At 38.4% G+C, this 25957-nt stretch overlaps 1 protein-coding gene across 1 annotated transcript in view; it reads right to left on the bottom strand.

Moving 5' to 3' along the window:
• Positions 1 to 1486: 1486 nt before the first annotated feature.
• LOC115222295 (protein phosphatase 1L) overlaps positions 1487 to 25957 on the bottom strand; it is a 28883-nt gene continuing 4412 nt past the window's right edge. The window contains exons 2-3 of the mRNA XM_029792470.2: positions 6770 to 6900; positions 1487 to 2850 (exon numbers count right to left, since the gene is read on the bottom strand). Coding sequence (XP_029648330.1) covers positions 2428 to 2850; positions 6770 to 6900 — 554 coding nt within the window. The 3' untranslated portion in view covers positions 1487 to 2427. The remainder of the gene's footprint in view (positions 2851 to 6769; positions 6901 to 25957) is intronic.

Below are 25957 nucleotides of genomic sequence, written 5' to 3' on the forward strand. Positions count from 1 at the left end.
CAGCAGCTTGATACCCCTGTAGTTATTTGTATCTAGGGCGTCACCTTTACCTTTGTAGCAGTTGACTATTATGCTGCTACACCAGTCATTGGGTATGACTCCGACACTACCAGATATTTTGAGCATCTCTGCAGTAATTCCTGATGGGCCTGGGGCTTTCCCTGTTTCCATGCTTGTAATTGCCTTAACTACTAAGGAACTGTCAACTCGGATTGCTGGTCCCTCTGTTGGGTCGACATTCGGCAGACTCTCTTTATCCCATTCATTTTCCTCATTCAGCAACCTTTCATAGTGGCATCTCCAAACCTCTCTCTTTGCATCCTCATTTAGTGCAAGTGAACCGTCATCCTTGCGAACACATTTCTCTCCTACCCCATCACGATTCTCTCTCACACACTGTCTTGCAACACGAAATACCTCAAGTCTTTCATCCTCACAGCGCAGAACATTGGCAATTTTTTTCTTATCTGCTTCCCTTCTGGCTAAATACACCTGCCTCCTAGCTTCCCTTCTGGCAGTCTGATACACTTCCCTGCTACCACCGTTCTTCCAGTCCTTCCAAGCCTGTTTGAGTTATCTAAACAAAAATTGAAGTTCCCTGCTTACACAATAAAAAAAATTCGATTCTCTTAGAGAATAAGTCGAGGAAAATAATGTATGTATGCAATTTGATTTTTGGTCACTGCAATTTGTCAAAAGCTGGAAATTTTGAGGTAAGATCATTTATTTCTTTACATGTAGTGGATTTCTGTGTAACAGTAAACATAACCAAGTTTTCACGCAGCATCATTTTCTTAATTTATAAACAGATCCAGCTATAGAAACTTTGCCAGATCAGATTGAGCCTGATGCAGCCTCTGGCTCACCAGTCCTCAGTCAAACTGTCCCCCCCATGCCAGCATGGAAAGCAGACATTAAACGACAATGATGATGATGATGATGAAAGGTATCTAATATATATATCTGTAGATTTCCTGGAAAGCAGTAATTAAGTACTTAATTAATTAACTAAACTGCACACATCTTTTGTGATTGTCAAACAGGACGATAATTGGTTAGACACGCCATATTTTCCTATTGTGCAAAAAGCTCCCATCTTTTGTATACTCTGTGTGCCTGTCTGGCTTTTCTGTATTTATATGTACTGTGTGTGAACATAGGTACATGTAAGTGAGTGTGTGTGTATACATATAAATAAATATATATGTAACTTTACATCTTGACAAGAATCATCACTGTATTGGAATAATTTCTGAAGTTGTATGTATGTGTGTGTGTGTGTGTGTGTAAATATATATATATATAATATATATATATATATATATAGACAGACAGACGGATAGATAGATAGATATGGTGGCTGACCCCTCGTTATCAAGTATGGCCATTGCACGAAGCTTAATCAATGTTGTTATCATGCAAATCATGATGGTAAATTTGAGGGAAAGTCTTACAATAATAAAAGAAGTACTAACAAAACTGGATCTTCTGATGGATGGTTTTAATTTCCCCAACATCAAATAGCCCAAAGGCCACATAATCTCAGGAATGACATGCAAAGAGTGTAACCAAACAAAATCTCTACTTGACCTCACAAAAATGTTGTTCATGAAACAAACAATACTTTTCCCCAACCAGGAATGATGATATAGATCTCTGTTTCACCAACAATGTCTTATCCACAACATGAAGATAACACCAACAATCTTCTCAGACTACGACATGGTAGAACTGACAATGTATGGTCCAAAACCAATTAATGATGTAATGTTATTATCAGTTCAAATATTCTTGTGGCAGATTCAAACTCATAAGCAAACCATTCACCTTGGAGAAAATTTCTTGCTGTAGCCAAAAATGGCGTAAATACACCTAAATCAGCTCACAGTACTACTTATCCAGGCTGTGAGATACAAGCATTTTGGAGTGGTTATCTACTCTTCAGTCACAGAAACTAGACAGGGGCACTGCAAGCTGATAAGAGAGATTGTTTCTCTTATGCTATTCCAGTCATCGTATGATGAGCAGTAGCACTAATAGTCAGCTCACCGTAAACAAATTACGGGTGGGAGCACTATGCATTGATGTGTATAAATGCAATGTTATTACCAGTTCAAATATGCTTGTGGCAGATTCAAACTCATAGGCAAGCCATTCACTGTGTTTTGTCATGGAGAAAATTTCCTGCCCACTGATTAGCGCTACCACTCACGCACACACACACACACAGAAAAAGTATGTGATAGTAAAAGATATTACTCAAAGCTATTTAAGAAGGAGAGAGGTATTGTAAATGAGCAGAAAATTAATAGAAAAGTATGAAAGATATTCTTCAATGAAGAATTTGAGAAGAAATTTAATTTATTTTGAAAAATGTGTCAGAAGAAATTTTCAATAAAGAAATTTAGTTTTAACAAAAATAATTCTTTAAAGTGTTTTTTGAAGATTTTCTTTAGCTGATTCATCTTGATTTGATTGGTAGAAACTTACAGATGCATCATGAAAATTTACAACCATAACAGTTATATTGTCTAAAGAACCTCTGTAATAAGCCTGTAAGACTAAGCTTTTGGCTCCATAATGTGGCTCAGAGAGTCTTTCCTGAATATAATTCACAGCTTCTTCATTACTAAAACAGTCCCAAAGACCATCTGTGGCTAAAATTATAAACTTTGGTTGTATCACATTCAGGTCAAATATGTAAATATCAGGTTCTGCAATGAGATATTTTCTTTCTTTGAGAGGATAATCTCCCAAGGCTCTTGAAGTTGCTAGAACACCTACAACTCGCCAAACTCCATTAAAAGTGATATAGCCTCCAGCTTGTTTGATACGTGATCTTTCTTTCAGCTAAAAAAAATAAATAAAAAATAAAATTCTTTGAAAACAATACTAAATGAAAATTTACAAATCTTTATACACATACAGCAATAGCTGTTAAAGGCATACAAACCTTATTAACATTTAAATCTTTTGTATACAATTAAACAATTGATAGATATAACATTAACTACTTATTGACTTTTTTATTTTCTAAAATGGTAACAGTTCATAGCCGCAGGAGTGGCTGTGTGGTAATTAGCTTGCTTACCAACAACATGTTTCTGGGTTCAGTCCCGCTGCGTAGCACCTTGAGCAAGTGTCTTCTACTATAGCCTTGGGCCAATTAAGGCCTTGTGAGTGGATTTGGTAGATGGGAACTGAAAGAAGCCCATCGTATATATGTGTGTGTGTGTGTGTGCGTGTGTGTGTGCGTGTGTATTTGTGCCAGGCACACACTCACTTGACATAGTTTGACAACCAATGTTGGTGTGTTTACGTCCCTGTAACTTAGCGGTTCATCAAAAGTGACTGATAGAATGAGTACTAGGCTTACAAAGAATAAGTCCTAGGGTCGATTTGTCTGACTAAAGGCAGTGCTCCAGCATGGATGCAGTCAAATGACTGAAACAAATAAAGAAAAATAGTTTATCAACAGAGAAACTCTTATTGTTGTGCAAAAGATATATTTTCATTAACAACTCTGTTTCAAAAATAATTTCAACCAGTCTGTTAGAACATATAGTTGATTTAGTAAATTAATTCCAATAGCTTGTAGTCTACTGCTCTTCATAAAATTTAAACAACAAGTCAAATGCGAAGTGTTAAAATGGATAGATTGATAGAAAGAGAAAGATAGTCAGATTAAAAGTAGGGGAAAAAAGAACATCATTACCATGATGGAAGATAGGAGTTGCAATTCCAGACAAGGCAGGTGTAAAGAAACATTGACACAACCAAGGTTAGTAGTGAGCCTTTTCATTTTTTTTTGCAAGCTAGCCAAATTTTTTTGCACTCAACAAGTGTTTTAATAACTGAGATTTGTTGGGGATTGGCTAACCTCTTATACCCAATTTTTCTCTCAAAACATGTACACTTTTCTATACAAGCACACTGGCAATGCACATCCAGCAGTGTATGCTGGCTTCATTTCTATCAAGCCTTTGTATATCCTTTGCTGTCGCAGCCCACGTTTGGCTGCTATGTAGCTGTTTGTACACAAGTATCATACAGCAGCCTTTTACTCTGAGGGAGAGAACTTTTGTTACCAACAAAGGTAATAGGTCTTTGAACTTTTCCCAGCAGGTTGTTATTCTAACAAATACACTTTCAGAGCAACCTCCTCTGCTGCTAATCATGTCACCTGGGTAATGAAAACTATCTACTATTTCTAAGGATACCCTTGGACATTTGAAGAAATCTATTTCCTGTATATTCTTAGTGTCTATTATATCTGCACATTTGCCACACACAAAAACTACTTTCTTTGTTAACCCTCCTGTGATTCCACTGTACCGCTAAGGTTCTTTGATTCCAGTCCTTACTTCCACACCTGAAATTTCTTCCACAGAAATTCAGCTATAAGAGCAAGGTCATTGGCACAGAGGAGCTCCCATGGGCAACTGGTCTTAAATTCCTCTAAAAGACTATGATAAACAAGAGAAGGTTGAGAACCAGTCCTTGGTGAACTCCTACCTGCACACTAAATTTGTTGCTATGCTACCTTACTAATAGCATCACTGTACATGGCTTGGATGGTTCTCACTAACCATTCATCTACCCTTAACTTCCATAACAGCTACCAGATGAGGGAGCAAGGAACCCTGTCAAAAGTTTTCACCATGTTGACAAATGCTAAGTGTAACAGATTATCTTTTACTCCACAATATATGACAACTCTGCCTGCATTACCACTGGTTAACATATCTTGCATAGAAAATTGAAATAAAAAGTAGAAAGAAATATAAATTAAGTTAAATAAACTCTTCTAGCTCACTTTAAGCATCAAATTTGCAAATTCCTGTGAAGTAGTTTCCAAGTTTTTTAGAAGCAAAGTTAGACAATGGAGGAAGCTAAGAAATTCATATAAATAAACTATATTTTTACAAACATCTATGAACATGAGGAATTATGTACATTATTTACATTTGACAGATATTTATCCACATCGTTTGTTTGAACACGTTTCGGCTGATATACCCTCCAGCCTTCTTCAGGTGTCTTGGGGAAATTTCGAACCTGGGTTCTCATTCCTAAGGTATTTTTCGATGTTGTTATTATTATTATTCAGGTCAAAGCCTGGAATCGAACTTGGAGTCTTGGGGAGGTTAGTAGCACGTGCTCTTAACCACTAAACCATATGCCTGTGGGCCCACCATAGGTCAAAGATTTATTGAAAATAGTGAACTGAAATTAGATGATGCAATACAAGCACTAGCATTAAAAGAGGCTTGAATGAATGCTAATCCCTACAATTCATAATTAGTACATATTTTACCAATATAGTATCAGAGCCTTTATAATATAATGTAGTTCTAATGATTCTCTTCATCTGTTTGTTATTAGAAAGAGCTATAAATACATAATTTTTTTGAAGTGGTAAGATCCATAAAATAGAATTTTTCTGCCAAAGAATCACTATCATGTTTGTGAGGTTAAAAATGGTCACTACTCAAAGGTATTTCAATCTAATGACAATGATGATGATCAGTCTCAAATGCCATTTTTACATCTATAACTGTTTCAGGTTCCAGTAAAAATTAATTATTACAATTTAATCATTCAGGAAGTACAGAAAATTTTATTCACATTCTTTTTATCATTAATATAAAATTGCATACTGAATCTATCTCTGGGAAGCATTTACCTCACCATGCCAAGAACTTCTGTCTCAATTAGCTTTGGTATGTCCTCAATTTTATGTTCTGTGTTTTTGCTAATATCAATATAGTTGAGTAGTTTTTATCCTTTAATAGGGTGTAGGAATCTCCCAAATATAACACCTGATATAGTCTGGTGTTCAGCACAATAGCAGTGGCCACCAAGTCTACTTTGCATTGAGCAACAGTAGTAGAGATGGGGACAAATGTATCCATAACTCGCTTCTTTGGTCTTGTGCTCGTGCCATAAGATGCTTTGAGCCTCCACTAGAAGCCTGGTATGCATACCATCAAGGTATATCTTGAAGCTCTGTCTTTAAAGTCCAACCTGTCTCTTGCATGTCAAAAAAGTATTTCTCTTACTGTTAGCAACATACTGACCTCTTTGAGTCATATACGCAGTTTCTTTTGCAGTGAGAAACATTGACTTTGGTTGCAGCATTCTCAGAGGATGTTACAATAGTAATAGCTCTGACAATATCATCTATGAATCAGTCTAACAGGATATGTAACATTACCCTTCTGTTGACTCTTTCAAATGTTTTAGAGAAATCCTCAAATGCAGTTGACACCTTTTGCATAGAGAGATTTTTTCTAGGACAAGGATATGTGGTTGTGTTGATTTCCCTTTGTGGAAGCTAATTTGATCCTTCATAAAATGATGGGATTGATATATGAGAGATTCTTCTATTAAGTAGTAAGAGTTATAGATTTTTTAGTTTAGATGAGAGAATGTAATTCTTCTGTAGTTCTGTGGCTGATAAAGATCACCTTTCTTAAAATGAACTGCACCCACATAATCTATTGGGTAAATTTGAATGTCAGTCTACCTAAATTCTTAACCCAATTTTTGATTTTTTTTTGTTTCAGTGCACAGAGCTCTATGTCACTCTTTCAAAGATTTTGCAACAACAGTTCCAACATTAAGAGCCAATTCAATGGTTGACAGAATGCCAAAGTCAAATCTGCTATTAGTATTAAGAAAAGGGCTAAGAATGGGGAACAACTAGCAATAAATCTCATGTAACTTAACAGTATTTCAAAATAGAGGAGTTGAAAAATTATCTTACTTGTTGTGGTTTATGGTCAACAGTGAGTGGCAACGTATTGCCATCCTTATCACACATAACACCTCGAGAATCACCAACATTTGCAACAGTTAGAATGCCATTTTTTAAGACAGCCACCAATGCAGTTGAACCTAAAATTGTGAAAATAAAAATTTTAAATCAAATAAATGTTACTAATATTTAATCACAGTCATGTGTGTTTAAAAAGCAATTACAGCATGAAGACAATGGAACAATGATTAGAGGAAATTCATAGCTGCAGCACATATATCTTACATATAGTAAAACACAATGTGTCCTGTCAGCCACACTTGGGGGAAAGAAGAGTAAACAACAGAGTCGGAGTGTGTGACAATCAAAGGCAGTAAAACATGCAAACAACCTTCAGAGATTTTGCTTTGAAAGATGCTGGCATTTTACTCAAAATAAAACTGTAAATTTTTTTGTAAATTATATTTACTTTATCAGTTTCACACACACATAAATATCTATAAGAAATTAAATAGTAAACACTTGTTTACAAAATATTATTGTTTACTTAACATATATATAGATGTATGAGAACAAGAATATATATGTATGTAAGTACACACACACTTTTATTTTAGTCCATTTTCCTTTTCTGATACAAGCCCTTATTACCTTTTCCAAGTAAAGGATACCATATTTTACCGATTTCATCAATCTGGAAAAAGGAAACAAACATGTATGCGTGCACACATTCACACATACATATACACACATATATGTATGCACATGCATAGATGCATATAAATATATAATGCCAAGATACAAATGTGTATGTGTATGCATATATATATACTAAGAGAGAGAGAGAGAGAGATGTTAACGTATATATATAAGGCGAGCTGGCAGAAACGTTAGCACGCCGGGCGAAATGCGTAGCCGTATTTCGTCTGTGGTTACGTTCTGAGTTCAAATTCCGCTGAGGTCGACTTTGCCTTTCATCCTTTCAGGGTCGATAAATTAAGTACCAGTTACGCACTGGGGTCGATGTAATCGACTAAATCTCTTTGTCTGTCCCTGTTTGTCCCCTCTGTGTTTAGCCCTTTGTGGGTAGTAAAGAATATATATATATCATCATCATCATCATCATCATCATTTAGCGTCCATTTTCCATGCTAGCATGGGTTGGACGGTTCTACTGGGGTCTGTGAAGCCAGAAGGCTTCATCAGGCCCAGTCAAATCTGGCAGTGTTTCTACGGCTGGATGCTCTTCCTAACGCCAACCACTCCGTGAGTGTAGTGGGTGCTTTTTACGTGCCACCCGCACTGGTGCCAGACAGAGCTGGCAAACGGCCACGAACGGATGGTGCTTTTTATGTGCCACCGGCACGAGGGCCAGGCGAGGCTGGCAACGGACACGAAACGGGGCGGTGCTGGCAACGGTCGCGAAACGGAAAGTTCTCTTACATGCCACCGGCACTGGTAACACATCTGCAATTTCCATTGATCGATTTCCATTGATCGATTTCGATTCTGATCCTCACTTGCCTCAATGGGTCTTCAGAAGCAGAGTTTCGACATGCCACCGGCACTGGTAGCACATCCGCAATTTCCATTGATCGATTTCGATTCTGATCCTCACTTGCCTCAACACGTCTTCACAAGTAGAGTTTTGTGTCCCAAGAAGGGAAGGTATGCATACGTAGGCTGGCTCCATCCCATGTAGAAGGCCACGGGTTGTGGACTCACTTGTCCTGCCGGGTCATCTCGCACACAGCACACTTCCAGAGGTCTCGGTCTCTAGTCATTTCCTCAGTGAGACCTAAAGTTCGAAGGTCGTGCTTCACCACCTCGTCCCAGGTTTTCCTGGGTCTGCCTCTTCCACAGGTTCCCTCAACCGCTAGGGTGTGGCACTTTTTCACACAACTATCTTCATCCATTCTCGCCACATGACCATACCAGCGCAAACGTCTCTCTTGCACACCACAACTGATGCTTCTTAGGTCCAGCTTTTCTCTCAAGGTACTTACACTCTGCCGAGTGTGAGTACCGGCATTACACATCCATCGGAGCATACTGGCTTCATTTCTAGCGAGCTTACGCATATCCTCAGCAGTCACGGCCCATGTTTCACTGCCATGTAGCATGGCTGTTCGTACACACGCATCATACAGTCTGCCTTTCACTCTGTGCGAGAGGCCTTTTGTCACCAGCAGAGGTAAGAGCTCTCTGAACTTTGCCCAAGCTATTCTTACTCTAGCAGTTACACTTTCAGCACACCCGCCCCCGCTGCTGACTTGGTCACCTAGGTAACGGAAACTATCAACTATTTCTAGTTTTTCTCCCTGGAAAGTGACGGAAGTTGGTCTCAGAGCATTTTCAGTGTTTATTGTTCCTGAGCATCTGCCACATACAAAAACCATCTTCCTAGTTAGCCTTCCTTTGACATTGCTGCATCTCTTATGTGTCCATAGCTTACACTTGGTGCATCTTATAGAGTTTCTACCTACACCTTTTCTACAGATCGAGCAGGGCCATCTACCTGAAGGTGTTTGTGATTTTTCTACCTTCCTACTGATTACGACTTTGGTTTTAGCTAGATTGACTCTGAGGCCCTTCGATTCTAATCCTTGTTTCCACACCTGAAACTTCTCCTCCAGTTCTGATAGCGACTCAGCAATTAGAGCAAGGTCATCAGCATAGAGGAGCTCCCAAGGGCATCCTGTCTTGAATTCCTCCGTTATTGCCTGGAGGACTAAGATAAATAGGAGGGGGCTGAGTACTGAGCCTTGGTGGACCCCTACCTCTACCCGGAATTCTTCACTGTACTCATTTCCAACCCTCACCCTACTAGCGGCGTCCCTATACATGGCCCGCACAGCTCTCACTAACCATTCATCTATCCCTAGTTTTCTCATTGCCCACCAGATAAGGGATCGGGGGACCCTGTCGAAGGCTTTCTCCATGTCAACAAAAGCCAGGTACAGGGGCTTATCTTTGGCTAGGTATTTCTCCTGCAGCTGCCTTACCAGGAATATAGCATCAGTAGTACTTTTCCCTGGCACAAACCCAAACTGCATCTCATCTAAACTAACTCTCTCTCTAATTAGTTGGGCTATGACCCTCTCCGTAACCTTCATCACCTGGTCCAACAGCTTGATACCTCTGTAGTTATTGTATCTAGGGCATCACCTTTACCTTTGTAGCAGTTGACTATTATACTGCTACACCAGTCATTGGGTATGACCCCTTTGTGTATCACCTGATTAACTATATGGGTGACTAGGCTATAGCCGACACTACCAGACATTTTGAGCATCTCTGCAGTGATTCCTGATGGGCCTGGGGCTTTCCCTGTCTTCATGCTTCTAATTGCCTTAGCTACCACAGAACTATCAACTCGGATAGCCGGTCCCTCTGTTGGGTCAACATTCGGCAGACTCTCTTTATCCCATTCATTTTCTTCATTCAGCAACCTTTCATAGTGGCATCTCCAAACCTCTCTCTTTGCATCCTCATTTAGCGCAAGTGAACCATCTTCCATGCGAACACACTTCTCTCCTACCACATCACGATTCTCTCTCACACACTGTCTTGCAACACGAAACACCTCCAGTCTTTGGTCCTCACGGCGCAGAACATTGGCAAATTTTTTCTTATCTGCTTCCCCTCTGGCTAAATAAACCTGTCTCCTAGCTTCTCTTTTGGCAGTCTGATACAATTCCCTGCTACCCCCATTTTTCCAGACCTTCCAAGCCTGTCTCTTTTCTCTAATAGCCCTGTCTACAATATTGTTCCACCACCACGTTATTCTAGGTCGAGAGGGGACTTTGCACCAGCCACAGATCTGGTCAGTGGCTCTCAGCAGGTTGTCCCTTAGAAACGTCCAGCTGTCTTCTACCCCCTGTGATGCTCTATCCCCTTCTACTTCGTCAGAGGCTTCAAGTAATATGTCCCTAAATCTCTGTCCATTTGCAGGATCTTTAAGCTTCCAGATCCTTCTTCTCCATATTTGTCGTCTTCTGGTTGTCCTCCTAGTCCTGATCCTAAAGTCACTAACTACCAGTCTATGTTGTGGGGTACATTCTTCACCTGGGAAGGTTTTGGCATTTATAAGCAGCCATCTCTCCCTTTGCCTTGTAAGGATGTAGTCAATTTGGCTGGTATGTTGGCCCGATTGGTAAGTGACTAGGTGGCTGGTAGGTTTCCTGAAGTTAGTGTTGCAAATCATAAGATTATTTGCATCGCAGAACTCCAGCAGCCTGGTTCCCTCCTCGTTGCGGGAGCCATAGCCATAGCCTCCATGTACGCCATGGAAGCCCCCAGCATGTCGTCCAACGTGACCATTGAAGTCACCAGCCACAAAGATAAGGTCTCTGTCGTTCGTCAATGAGGTAGTCTGCAGTAGAGTGTCATAGAATCGGTCTTTCTGTCCATCGGGTAGCCCCGACTGAGGAGCATAGGCTGATATAATGGTTGCTAAACTATGATGAAGCACTAATCTAATCTTAAGTATTCTGTCACTTACTCTGATTACCTCAATTACTTTATCTACCCATTTCTCAGCGATAAGTATACCCACGCCACCAACCCCGTCAGTGTTCCCTGCCCAGAAAATCTTGTACCTGCGTTCCTTGCCTGTGAGGAACCTAGCTGATCCTCCTCTCCACCTTATTTCTTGCATGCAACATATATCCACACATCTCCGTTCAAGCATCTCGACTATCTCACCAGACCTACCTTTCAGAGTGCCAACGTTGAGGGGTGGAAGGCATGGGCTCTAGAGACCCTGGGACGGTGGACAGTAGCTTCGTGTACCTGAAAAGAAAGCTCGCATTTGGCAGAATTCATGTGCAAGAAATGAAGTAGTAAAGTAGCCTTCAGTACAACCTGCATAACGCTAGCCTTTCATATTTTGCACTGTATGAACATTACCTTACATAGGTCGAGACTAGGGGTAGGGAGGGGTAGGGATGGCGAGAGCATTTGCAGTCTTCATGGGAAGCAACCCCGGGATGGAAGAGAATAGGAACGGCAGGTGCACCGTAGCTGAGTAAAGAGGTTCTGTTAATTGTGAGCTAGCAAATGGGTTTGTATGAATCGGGAGACAATACTAAACGAAAAATTGAAAAATTGAAAAATCAGAGTGGCTATGAACCTGGAGACAAGTCTAAACGAAAAAAAAAAAAAAAATGTTTGAGCTAGACAGGGTAATGAGGGAATACTGAAAGAATGAGGGACAATACAATGAGATGGAAATTGAAGAATAGAGAAAGAATAAGGATAAGTGCAAGAAAGAAGGTAGTCGTAGCGAGGTTGGACGATTCACTTAACTTTTAGCCATTCATGATCTGTGCGTATTCTTTAGATATTTTGAAGCGAGTGGGGTTAACGATAAATGCGATCGCTCTTTTATGTATGGCGATGATTGTTTTGGGGAGGGGGGGCATAGAGGACCATGGCGATGATGGTTATGGGAAGGGGGGACATAGCGAGAGAGAGATAGGGTTAGTTAGAGAGAGAGGTCAAGGGACACGTGACAATAAGCGGTGTGAGGGAATTTGACTGGGGACGGCATTGTCGATAAATAAACATTAGATAAATAGGTTTGAAAATCAGAAAAATCAGAGGGAATATCATTATTGATAGCTAATATAACACCGTAGCTGAGTAAAGAGGTTCTGTTAATCGTGAGCTAGCAAATGGGTTTGTATGAATCGGGAGACAATACTAAACGAAAAATTGAAAAATTGAAAAATCAGAGTGGCTATGAACCTGGAGACAAGTCTAAACGAAAAAAAAAAAAAAAAAATGTTTGAGCTAGACAGGGTAATGAGGGAATACTGAAAGAATGAGGGACAATACAATGAGATGGAAATTGAAGAATAGAGAAAGAATAAGGATAAGTGCAAGAAAGAAGGTAGTCGTAGCGAGGTTGGACGATTCACTTAACTTTTAGCCATTCATGATCTGTGCGTATTCTTTAGATATTTTGAAGCGAGTGGGCATATATATATATATGGATCAAAACTGCTCGATTCGAAATCCATGGTACTTAAAGTTTCAAAGCATGATGCTTATCCTCAGCCATTGGAAATTTGAATGAGAAATCATTTGAAGAAAGTCAGACGTTATTACTAGTAGATGGGCTGTGATTGGTCGAGAAAGGTCATGCAGTGTCACAGTTTGATGTTGATATTTCAGTGACAACAATTACTTGGAAAATACTGAATGGACAGGAAATCGACCATGTGGTGGACAGGAAATTGGTCACATGGTTGGAGGGGAAGTAGGAAGGGATGGTGTGACAATATATCTATAGATATCAGAATGCACATATATGTGCAGATGTGGATGCGTGTGTGTAATTTGTACATGTGTATACAAGATATATTAGATTGTATAGATGTGCAGGTGTGTGTATATGCATACACACATATGCATGTTTGTGTGGATGTACAACTGTATATATATATATGTGTGTGTGTATGTGTGTGTGTGCATAGGTGTACATGTACACAAATACATAAACATATATATCATTGCTACATGTTAAACTGTCGTATGTCCAAATTTGGCCAAATGCATTTTTTTTCAATATTTAATTTTACTTGCAATAGCTGGTTCTTATGGTCAAACTATCGTATCTCCAGCTGCTTCAGATGAAAATTGTCAAAGTGTATACAACGGTCTAGCATTTTTCAAAAGTCTAGTAAGTCCCACATATGATAGTTTTGCAAAAATATTTCCAACTGGAAATATAAATGCATGGAGTTACAATTTTATGCACCCAGCAAAGTATCATTGTTAAGTTAAAACTATTCTTAATGTAAAAAGAAATGGAATGGTGAAACTTTTTTTTTTTTGTTTTCTGGAAAAGCAACGTTTTGGACTTATGATACTTCTGCATAATAGCAACAATACATGTAGATATATATACATATATGAATGTGTGCATATATGTGTGTGTACATACATGTACACATGTGCACTCATATGTATGTGCACATGCATATGCATACTAGTGTATATGTTTGTGTATGCATACTGGTGTGCATATGTATACTGGTGCATGCATTTGTATTTATGCGTATGTACATATATATATATATATGCACACAGAGCACACTTGCATATCCACTCACGTGTGCATGCATATATATATACTTGTGTGGTTGGGCATGTACAAGGAGTGAGAATATGTGGGTGGAGAGGCATGAACAAGAATTGGGAATTGGTGACTGGCGGCCCTGCCTGCACCAAGATTACTATCACTAACCAACCCCTATGTGGGGGTTGATAGTAATCTTGATGCAGGCAGTGCAAGGGAGCAGCTGATGCTAAGGTGGTATATCTGGGATGTTGGTGGCCAGTGGCTTGAATTTAGCAGTAGGGCATACCTTTGGTAACAGCAATAGGATAGATCATACTTCTTGTTGATGACTACTGTGGGGTTGGTAGAGGATTGCAGTTTTTTTTTGCAGAGGCAGAACTGGCAATTAGGGACACTGGGTGAATATGGTGGTGCCCTGTCAACAATAGTGCACTTGATGCTGGATGTTTCATCTTGGTGGTCATGGAGTTTCCAGAGAAAGAGAGACAGGGAAGTAGGGTTTTCGCTATCCCTGAATCTGAATGAGTACATGTGCTGGGAGTATCAATACAGATGTATATATGTATGTATAAGGTTATCCAGAAAGTTCTGAGCATTTTTTAATATGCAAAAAGGGGTGTAAATAATTGACCTTTCAATAAATTTTATTCAATTAAATAATTTCCATTATTATTAATGACCTTTGCCCATCTATCAGGCAATTTAAATATTCCATCAACATAAAACCTGACTAGTTTTGAAAAAAAAAAAAAGTCATCTAGATGCATTTTGATTCCATCTAAATTGTTAAATGTTTTTCCTTGCAAAGAGTTCTGTAGAGACAAAAACAGGTGGTAGTCGGAGAAAATGGCAGATGGTGTAAGAGATCCTAGCCAAATTCATGTAATTTTGTTCAGATAGCCAAATACACATGTGATCAGGTATTGTCTTGTTGGAACACTACCTCTTTCCTGTTGACAATCTCCAGCCTCAATTCTTTGATTTTTTGGTTCAAATTGGCCAGTTGATCACAGTACACATCAGAATTAATGGTCTGATTTAGCAAGAGAAGCACATAATCCATAATGCCTTTATGATCCCTACAAACACAAAGCATAGCTTTTTTGGCATAGATATTCACCTTTGGTTGCTGTTTTGGGGGAACCTAATGTAAACTCCAGGATCTTTTCCACACTACGTTTTTGTACACAATCCATTTTTCATCTCCAGTCACAAGGTGTTTCAAAAAAAGCATGCTTTCATTCCATTTCAAAAGCATATCACAAACAGAAAACTGGTTCTAGCAATTCTTTTCTGAGAGTTTGTGAGGAACCCATACATTACAGTGATAAATGTATCCTAGCTTCACTACAAGTTCATAAGCCATACTTTTAGAAACTTCCACCTCCTCTACAAGTTCTCTAGTTGTGATATTTAAGTTTTCTTTAATTTTCCCCTTCAAAACATCTTCATCCAATTTTGAAGGTTTTCCACTGCAACTGTCATCTTCCAAGCTAAACCAACTCTCCAGTTTTAAATTTTGCACACCACTTTCAAACAGTTGATTCACTTACAGCATCATCACCATAAACTTCATTTTGCAGTATTTTCTCCTTTTTTTAAAAAGGGAAAAGCATAACGCAAATATGAAATTTTTGGTTATCCATTTCAAATATTAATAAAGGGTAACTGGAATGAAAGATAAATCTATTTTTAGTCAGGAACAAAGAAGAGACACACTACCACTTGAAGTGATACCAAAGTTTTAACTGTGTTACGTTTCAAGTGTGTCCAATGAAACATTAAAAGATTTAGCTTAAAAATACTTAAAACTTTCCGGACAACCTAATATAAGTGCATATATATATGCACACACACATACACACACATTCATATATAGTATAATATAAGGAAAAATGAAGGATTTGAACACAGAAAAAAATCAATTTATTTTTAAAACATCATAAACACTTGGGGTGTGTGTATATATATATATGTGTGTGTGTGTGTGTAATATTTAATCCTGAAAATATTATTTATGTAACACATGCACTCATTAATTTTTTACCTTTATATATGTACTAGCAGAGATACCCGGCATTGCCCGTGTCACATGGAATTGAAGAATTAGACTTTTCTGTTATATTTTCTCTAATGAAGTCAATACTTACGATTCGAATTTCATCAAAATTGCAGATGAAGAATTTTAATGAGGGTTCTTTCCCTCTTTACACACCCTAACAAAAATTCTAATCATGACATATTTATCCCATACTACTCATCTTTATGCCCAGATTCCAAAATTCAAATCTTATGGAACCTGTTAAAAGGTTTTTGCTCCTGAAAAATGTAGGAGCTCATGGAGCTCTAAAATGTGGGAGCTAAGGTCCCTATTGGGGGTGGGTGTCTTAGAGTCAACCAGAGAAGTTGAATTGTTGAGAATCTTTTTAACTTGGGTCTTATATCTATTATTCGAATTTCTTTGAAATCGGAAATATATCTATGTTCACTAGGTTTGTAAAAGAGAACAAAGCTACAGGAAACCAAAAGACGAATGATCAGAATAAGCAGTCAGCTACCCTACCCTAGTCGTTACCACTCCCAATGTAGGATTCCTCACTATACAGGTGATGAGCACAGTGATAAGATGCATTACAGATCTATAACAATTGGAAGGGCGTGACCCAACTCAAATAAACATTAACAACTGTGTGATGTGAGGGCTAAGGGGAAATGAAAGTTTGCCAATGATCACTATGTCGATAGACAACTGGACAGAATGAATTTGCAATCTATAAATGTCTCTGAATAACCTGTCACTTATCTGAGAAGGCCTTGAAATCAATGTTACCATCTGGGGACTTACTGTAACCCAGTGATAATAAAAAGACTCAAAGGAGGTCTGCAACCAAATAACTTTACTCAACACTATGCAACTGAATCAGTGGAGGCAAAGATGCCTCTCCTTTACTTGACAATTTATGTACCACATTGCAGAAATCACAATCTAAGTATATCTCAAAGCAAACTCTTACACTGTTGTACCATTGAATTACAAATAACACTCATCTTTTATGTTCAGGTGACCCTACAGCTTCCAAGAGTAGAATTGTCTTTGTCTTTGCTTAGGAAAAATGACAAAATTGTGGGTGTTAAGAGGTCTTTCCAACTTCTAAGAAGTTAAAATTTTAGAAATATTACTTCATTTGTGTCTAATATCTATGGTTAAAATATATGAATTTTCATGGGGGTTATGGCCTCATTTATGCCCCTCACTTTCAAAGATATGCTGCATCACATATGCCCTTATGCAGAGAATATAATTTCCAAATTTCATAAAGATTCATTCGGTACTTTTGAGCTAGTTTTGGATCATAAAAAATGACTAAAATTTGGGAGTTAAGGCCCTCATTGGGGGGGGGGGGTCTTAGAATCCTCATGATAAGCAGAAACTTTGGTACAACTTCTTGATGTGCGTCAATTACCCATGGTTGAAATTTCATCAACATTGAAAATTTATGAATTTTCATGGTGGGGTTCTGCCCCCTTTAAGCCATCTCAAATTCAAACCAAACATACTGCATTATACCCGCCCTTATGCATTGAATCTAAGTTCCAAATATCATAAGGATCCATTCAGTAATTTTGGTCCATGAAATTGTATGAAAGATACAACATTACCCTTCTCCCTAGGCTTGTATTTTGTGTTCCAAATTTCATTAGCATCGGTGCAGTAGTTTTCAAATGTATAAGTAACACAAGAACACACATAAAGACATTGACTTTTACATAATAGATATGAATATGCACATATACATACATATATATGTGTGTGTGTGTGTGTGTATTATATATATATATATATTTATCTATACATAGATATATATGCACAAAAAGATTGATAGATACAATTGAGTGGGCAAACAAAAATATGAGACACTGCCTAGTGCTTTTTTTTTATTTCAATAAGCCTGGTACTTACTCTAGCAGTTTCTTTTTCTCAAACCAGTAAGTTATGGGGATGTAAATAAACTGTATGTATGTGTGTGTGTGTGTATGTGTGTGTGTGTGTGTGTGTGTGTGTGTGTGTTTGTGTGTGTGTATGTGGTGTGTATGCATGTATGTATGCATGCATGCATGTATACGATTGATTTCTTTCAGTTTCTGTCTATGAAATCCACTCACAAGGCTTTGATTGGTCTGAGGCTACAGAAGACACATGCCAAGTCACCACACAGTGGGACTGAACCCAGGACCAAGTGTTTTGGAACCAAGTTTCTTACCACACAGCCACACCTGCATATGTGTGTGTGTATATGCTTGTGTGTGTAGATATGTATGTATATGTATATATACATATGTATAAATAAAAGTATGTATGTATATATGTGTATATATATGTGTACATATCACATGTACATCTATATATATATACATGTATACATATACATGTATACATATACATGTATATATATATATATATGTACTAGTAGAGACATCTGGCGTCGCTCAGGATTAAAATGCCATAGTTTGTATATATTACAGTTATGTTGAAATAGGTGATATGAGAAAGTGCAGCATTGACAACAAAACATTTGTGGAGTAAATGATGGGCTAATTTGACTGAAAAAAATGCTATGCATCCATTTGGAGTATTTCAGGCCCTGTGGGAGCTATGTGATTTTTGAATGCACCGAGAAGCTGTCATTAGATATACTCTCTTTTGCAGCAGTCGGCGCTGTGTCTTACATGACCCATCATCTGAAATGTTGACACCTCCTTCGGGTTTGTTGTCCTACATCACTCATAAAGTAAATTTGGCCGAACTGTGGTTGTTCATTTGTGGGTAACAGGGATCGAATGAGGTGATAGACTTGCCCTTGAACTTTGATGTCGTTGTAAATTCATGTTTATCTATCTTCTTAGATGCAACAAACGATGTCAATTGCAGAGTTGTATTGTCTGATATTGTTCAGAAAATCCTTTAACTGGATGGAAATGCCTTCTAGAAGATCCATAAGAGGTTGAGAAGGAGCTGGTAGTGCTGGCAATGTTACCTGACCACTTGAGCAGCACATACCATTTGTTTCATATGAAAATTTTAAAGCTTTACAGAAAAGATAATTTGTGTTTAGCACACAAATTTGGACAGAGTTATTATTTTTATAAGAATGGGATGGATCATATCTGAAAACAGCTTCAGGAGTTGTGAAGAACGAATTTGTACATAGTCTGTTTCTGAGAGTTATTCTATTGGACCTCTGTCTAATCATTAGAAAGAGAGAGTAGGAAACAACAAAAGTGTAAGAGAGAGTAGAAGAGAGATGGTGTAGTGCTAGGGAATACTCACAAGTAACAAGAATATGAGCGTTGAACCTGGTTAGAAAAATAGGATGTGGGTATTGGAGGAGGGGAGCTGCAATACAGTGAGCAGGGTAGTGAGGGCAAGAAAGAGGGAATTGGAAACAACCATAATTTACAAAGAGGAAATGTGAGGAAGTGAAAGATGCAGTTATAAGAGTTGTAGTTCAGTTTCTTAGGCTAGAATGGATGAAAAGTGTATTGTTACACGTGGGTGGGATACAAGGAATCCTCCCAGAGTCCCAAAGCGGTTTTAGAGCTAGTTGAAGGAATCCTCCTAGGGTCTCAATGCGGTTTTAGAGCTAACCATACCACTATCAGCATGGTCTTTGTCTCCAGCCTGCTGTTAGAGAAGTGCTGAGAACAACAGCGTGATGCCTCGTTTGCCTTTATTGACCTATCTAAGGCTTTTGATACTATTAGCCATCCACTACTATGGAATGTCCTGCAGAGGTATGGACGCCCTCCTAAGCTTCTTGCCGTGCAAGCATGTGTGACATTGGGTGGTGATCAGTCTGACTACTCCAACGTTCAAGTCGGTGTTAAACAAGGCTGTGTCCTGGCCCGTCCTTTTCAATGTGTTGCTTGTGACTGTGACCTCACTATCTCGATACAACCTCAACCCCGAAGATGGCATCCCAATTTGATATCACCACAATGGCAGTCTCTTCAACTTGAGGAGACTAAAATCACTAACAAAGACTTAGTTCACCACCCTCTTCGAATTACAGTATGCTGATGACTGCGAAGCTCTCACCCATGAACCAGCCAGCTTTCAGCAGAATCTAGATGTTGTGTGCAATGCCTATCATTGGGCTGGACTCCAGGTCAACACCAAGAAAACAGAGATCCTTCAATGCTCCAAAAATGGTTCACCCCCTGTGACACTTTCGCTCCAAGACAACCAGCTAAAGAACACAAGAAATTCACCTATTTGAGTTGCATCATCTCAAACAATGTGGTCATTGACCACAAAATTCAGAATCGCATCCACCTTGCCTCCTCCACTTTTGTACGTCTCAAGGATAGTGATCTGAATCTCTCCACGAAAATCAAGGTTTATCGTGCTGTTGTGGTTTCCATGCTTCTGTATGCCTCAGAAACCTGGACGCTTTATCGTCGTCATATCAAAATCCTCAAATCTATTCATATCCGCTGTCTCCAGCGCATTCTTCATCTGACCTGGAAATTGACCAGCGTCGAATGCATGATCCTTGAACGTCAACTGCGCTGAGTGGGGCATGTTATTAGGATACCAGAAAACCGTATACCCAAAATTGTCCTTTTGGGGGAGTTAGCAGGGGGTAACTGACCGCACAGAGATCCAAAGAAGCAATATAAAGATCATCTCAAGAAATCCCTGAAGCTCTGCAACTGCCCACCCCACCCCTGGTGAACTTGAAATACTGGCCACAGACCATATTACCTGGAGGGGTATGGTCAAAACTTGTACGCAGCATTTTGAGGATGAGTGGACTAGACTTCATGAAGAAAAGCGGAGACAGCTCAAAGAACATCAGCAAAATCCTAGATGAGCACATCTTCATCAGAGCCCTCTTTGCTGCTCTCAGTGTAATCAGACATGTGCCTCCGGAATTGCCCTTTTCAACCACGAGAGGGCCTGCCAATGCCATCAAGACAACCCCTAAGGATCAAAGACGTCGTCATCTGTCAAGATGGACTGCCTTAAGCAAGTAAGGGACACAACTCTTCTAACACAATTTCGTCGAGTTTTCACTAGAACCTCATATTGCCAAACATCTTGGTCCACTGTCATTTCCTCTGTGAGTCCCAACATCCTAAGGTCAGTCCTCAATACTTCATCCCATGTCTTCCTGAGTTTCCCTCCTCCATAGGCCCATCCACTTTCAGCGACAGGCATTTCTGTATACAGCTGTCTTCACTCATACACATCACATGTCCTAACCAACACATTCTCCTCTCTTGCATACCACACTTAATCCCTCTTATGCCCAACTTTTCTCTCAACACAGTTGTGCTTTGTCGGTCATGCACTCTGATGTTGCAAATCCAACAAAGTATAATACCTTCATTCCTCTCCAGCCTACATGTCCTCTGCAGTCAGAGCCCATGTCTCACTACGATGCAACATAGCTCTTTTTTACACAAGCATCATATAATCTACCTTTCACTCTGAGAGAGAGTCCTTTTCTTGCCAACAGAGGTAGTAGTTCTCTGAACTTCCTCCACCCTATTCTTATTCTAGAAACAATACTTTCAGAGCATCCAACACTGTTACTAATTTGGTCTCCTAAATAGCAGAAATTATCTACTACCTCAAAGGAGCCTCTTGGGTCTTTGAGAGAGTTTTTCAGTCCTTCATGCTCATAATACTTACTGTTCCTGCACATCTGCCACACATGAAAGTGACTTTATTTGATAACCTTCCCATAATTCCACTGCATCTCTTATGCATCCATAGCTTATACTTGGTGCAGCAAATGGAATTAAATCCCACTCTTTTCTTACATATTGAATAGGGCCATTTGCCAGCCGGAATGAATCTTATCTCCTATCTCGCTAACAACAACTTTAGACTTAGCTAAGTTAACTTTAAGAACCTCTGATTCCAGGTTTTGCTTCCAAACCCAGAACTTCTCCAATTCTGCTTCAGATTCTGCAATAACAGCAAGATCAGCATATAGCAGTTCCTATGAGAATCCAGTTTTGAATTCATCTGTTATGGCCTGGAGAACTACAATGAATAAGAGTGGACTAGGAACTGATCATTGGTTTACTCCAACTTGTACATTAAATTCATCACTGTATTCAAGGCCAACTCTCACTTTACTGACAGCATTGCTGTACATGGCCTGAACCACTCTAACAAGCCACTCCTCTACTCCTAGCTTCCTTAGAGACCACCAAATAAGAGAGCAGGGAACCCTGTTGAAAGCTTTCTCCAGGCCAATGAACGCTAGGTACAATGATTTACAATCATAAAATCTAGCTAACATAACAAGCTGTTTTTTCGTACTGACATCAGTAGTTTCATCAATGATTAATGAAAACTTGCACTCTTTCAATTGTTTAATGAGGTTTTCAAAGTAATAAGGGCCTAAAACATTTTTATATATTTGAGTAGCTTTAGTTCTTGCACATTTAACATCTTTAGCTATTTTGGAATCAGGACATGCATTCTGAATTAGTCCAGGTAAATGATCAATGAGTCTCACTGATAAGTTATGTTCTGCAATGAAGGAACAAAGCTTAAGTTCCACAGCAGCTACGTTTGTAAATATGAACAGAAGTTGTAGGCTGCAAAAAGTTCACTTTTATTTTCTGAATTAACATTTTTAATAGTTCCTGAGACCCACCCTACATCATGAGGGTTATAAATCACTCACAACTGATAAAAGTTTAAGAGATAATAAGGAAGCACATGCCACTTATGCATAAAACATGCTAATGACTGGCATTAGAGTTGGCAAGCCAGCGATATTAGATGGTATGTATGATACACATTTTGAACACATTCTATACCAACTAGCTACCAATTAGACCATAAACTGCCTCATAAAATGTCGCAAAATATATTTTGATATAAAATAGTTAGTCCAAAAGTAATGTTTATACATAAAGTGAAAAAATTTGAAAAAAGTACCAAATTATTGCAACATAATACCGCACGTAGTACCGCACACCAAAAATACCAAATTTGGTACAATAGTACAGGTTCAGCAAACCTGCAGGGGGTGAGAATATGGTAAGCATTGGAAATATAAGCATTACTGCAGCTACAAATACAGATATAAATATGCCAATGTTAAATTAAGTAAGTAAACAGGCTGCTCTTTGGTTGATTTAATCCATTATATATATATATATAGGCGTAGGAGTGGCAGTGTGGTAAGTAGCTTGCTTATGAACCACATGGTTCCGGATTCAGTTCCACTGCGAGGCACCTTGGGCAAGTGTCTTCTACTATAGCCTCGGGCCAACCAAAGCCTTGTGACTGGATTTGGTAGACGGAAACTGAAAGAAGCCTGTTGTATATATATATATATATATATATATATATATATATATATATGTATGTATGTATGTGTGTGTTATGTTTGTGTGTCTGTGTTTGTCCCCCCCAACATCGCTTGACAACCGATGCTGGTGTGTTTACGTCCCCGTAACTTAGCGGTTCGGCAAAAGAGACTGAGAGAATAAGCACTAGGCTTACAAAGAATACATAAATGTGTAATGATGTCCGTCTGTGTGTGTGTTTGGGGTTACTTTAGCTCCTCCCACACTGTCCAACAGATTTTAATGATTTTTGGCACATAGATAGATCACATGCCCTGAAGTTTAAAATAAGGCTGAAATTTTTTGAAAACTTGATAATGCTCAGTTGGCACTGATTTTTGTGAGCTCAATTGGACATTTGAATGGAAATCCCCATAACGATTTTAATGAAATTTGAGATTTAGGTAAATTTTTTGATCAGAGAGGCAGTAAAAGTTTTAATTTAATTCCAGATGAATCAGAAGGGCACAAGTGTGTATCAGATTTTTTCAGAGACTATTCTATTGATTTTTAAGATATGTTACATGTGATTACAGTTCATGCCCATAAGTTGAATGTGGCATGTGGAGTTGACAAAAAAAATCGATAATTGTGCGTGAGCAAGGAAATATTATAAAATTAATAGACATTTTGTGGGCAATTAATTACCCATAATAAACCTACCTTTCGCCGTATCTTTTACATTTTTATCTGATTTTGGTGAAACTTAACATGAAGATTAATTATGCGACATTGATGATGCAGGTGCAGTTACATTCAATCCAGATTACTCAGGGAATGCAAATTGCGAATTATTCGTTTATTAAGTCCTGTACATTATTCAATTTGTTTTCAGTCATTGGTTTCTTCAATTATCATGTTATTTGCTTCAAATTTAGATCGTTGCATGGATGGCTTTAAATTACCTCATAAATTCTACAGAAATCTTTAATTGCTCCGTGATAACTTTTATAAACTCAGCATCTTTTAAGATAGATATGTGTAAAATCTGCTAAAGTTCCCCAGGAGTCCTCATTTCTGTTTAACACTTTCAATATTAACCTGGCCATAGCCATCTGAAAAATTTTTTGGTTCATAAGTCCAAAAATCCAACCCAGCCATAGCCGGCCAAGAGTACCGATTGTTATTTAAATGTGAATTTAAGCACAAATCTCGTTAGTACATTCATGAAAGTATGTGATTTCATTTTGTAAATAGTTGAGTTATAGTAGTATACAGCATAGCCTGACATGATATCTGAACTCAGTGAATTTTGGGAGATTTTTTCCACATTTTTTCAGCGTCAATTTTTTTTTTTCAACTTTAAAAATGGATAGCAGTTTCATGCCATCAACCAGTGATTCCGAATTTAAAGGTTTTTCAACAGAAAATAAGGAGATATTGAGAAAAAGAATGAATAAGGTACAAAAGCACATGGTGTACAAAAATGAATGGGATACTTCTGTATCCGAAACTGAAAGCAGCGATTCTGAAGAAACTGAAAGCGGCGATAGCAACAGCAAAGATGATTTTGCATCGGAATGAAGTGAAACTTTTAAAATGTCTTTATTAGCAATTTTTCTGAGGAGATAGGGGTCTATCAATAGTCTTTATTAGGAAGCGAAACCATTAGACTTTTATTTTTTTCAGTATGCTTGTTTGAAGTGATCACTGTGGAAACAAACTGTTATGCAGAATGTAAACAAACAGTATATGCTAGGAAAACCCATGAAATGGGGATCAAAGTTTGGAGAATTTGTGAAGCAAATACTGGGTACTGCTGTGGATTTAGTTTTTATACAGGTAAAATAATGTTAGTCAGCATGGCCTAGGGTACAATGTGGTCTGGAATTTATAACCAGAGCTGTATGTTATTTTCTGACCGATTTTTTTAGTTCAGTCAAACTTGCGGTGGATTTAGGTAGATTCCTGTATTTCAGTTTATTTCACCTTTATAGTACACCCCTTCTTTTGTGCATTAAATTCAGCTGATAATCGAGTGATGTGCACAATTCTTCTTTATCAAAACTTTGTTGCATACCTAACTGAATATTAGCTGATGATTCATTTTCTATGGTGATGTATATCAATATCCACACATACTCATATATAAATCCATGCTTATATAAAATATCTATACCTAGAATCACATATATTCACGTGTACCCACTTGCATTCCTATAAATGCATACATACACATGTGCAACATGCATATACATGCATACACATATATACATGCGCATATACATATGCATATAAACATACATACATACCTACATACATATACAGAAGGATAAGAAGACAAGGAAAGCCCCCAGCACATCAGGAATAACTGCTGAGATGCTTAAAATATCTAGGAGAATGGAATATGGCCTAGTCACCTGTATAGTTAATCAGGTTGTCTGTGAGGGAGTCATACCCAACAGCTGGTGTAAGCAATACCATAGTCAACTGTTACAAAGGGAAAGGTGATGCCTTAGATAGAAAAAATTACAGAGGTTTCAAATTGCTGGACCAGGTAATGAAAGTTACAGAGAGAGTTAGTGAATTTAGTGTACAATTTAGCGAATTTAGTGTACAAGTAGAAGTTCACCAAGGATCAATCCTCAGTCCCTTCTTGTTTATCATAGTCCTCCTGGTCATAACAGAAGAATTCAAGACTGGCTGCCCCTGGAAGCTCCTCTATGTTGATGACTATGTTCTGATAGTTGAATCACTACCTAACTTAGAGAAAAAATTTCAGGTGCGGA

The sequence above is a fragment of the Octopus sinensis genome, linkage group LG19 (assembly GCF_006345805.1).
Source record: "Octopus sinensis linkage group LG19, ASM634580v1, whole genome shotgun sequence".
Taxonomy (NCBI): domain Eukaryota; kingdom Metazoa; phylum Mollusca; class Cephalopoda; order Octopoda; family Octopodidae; genus Octopus; species Octopus sinensis.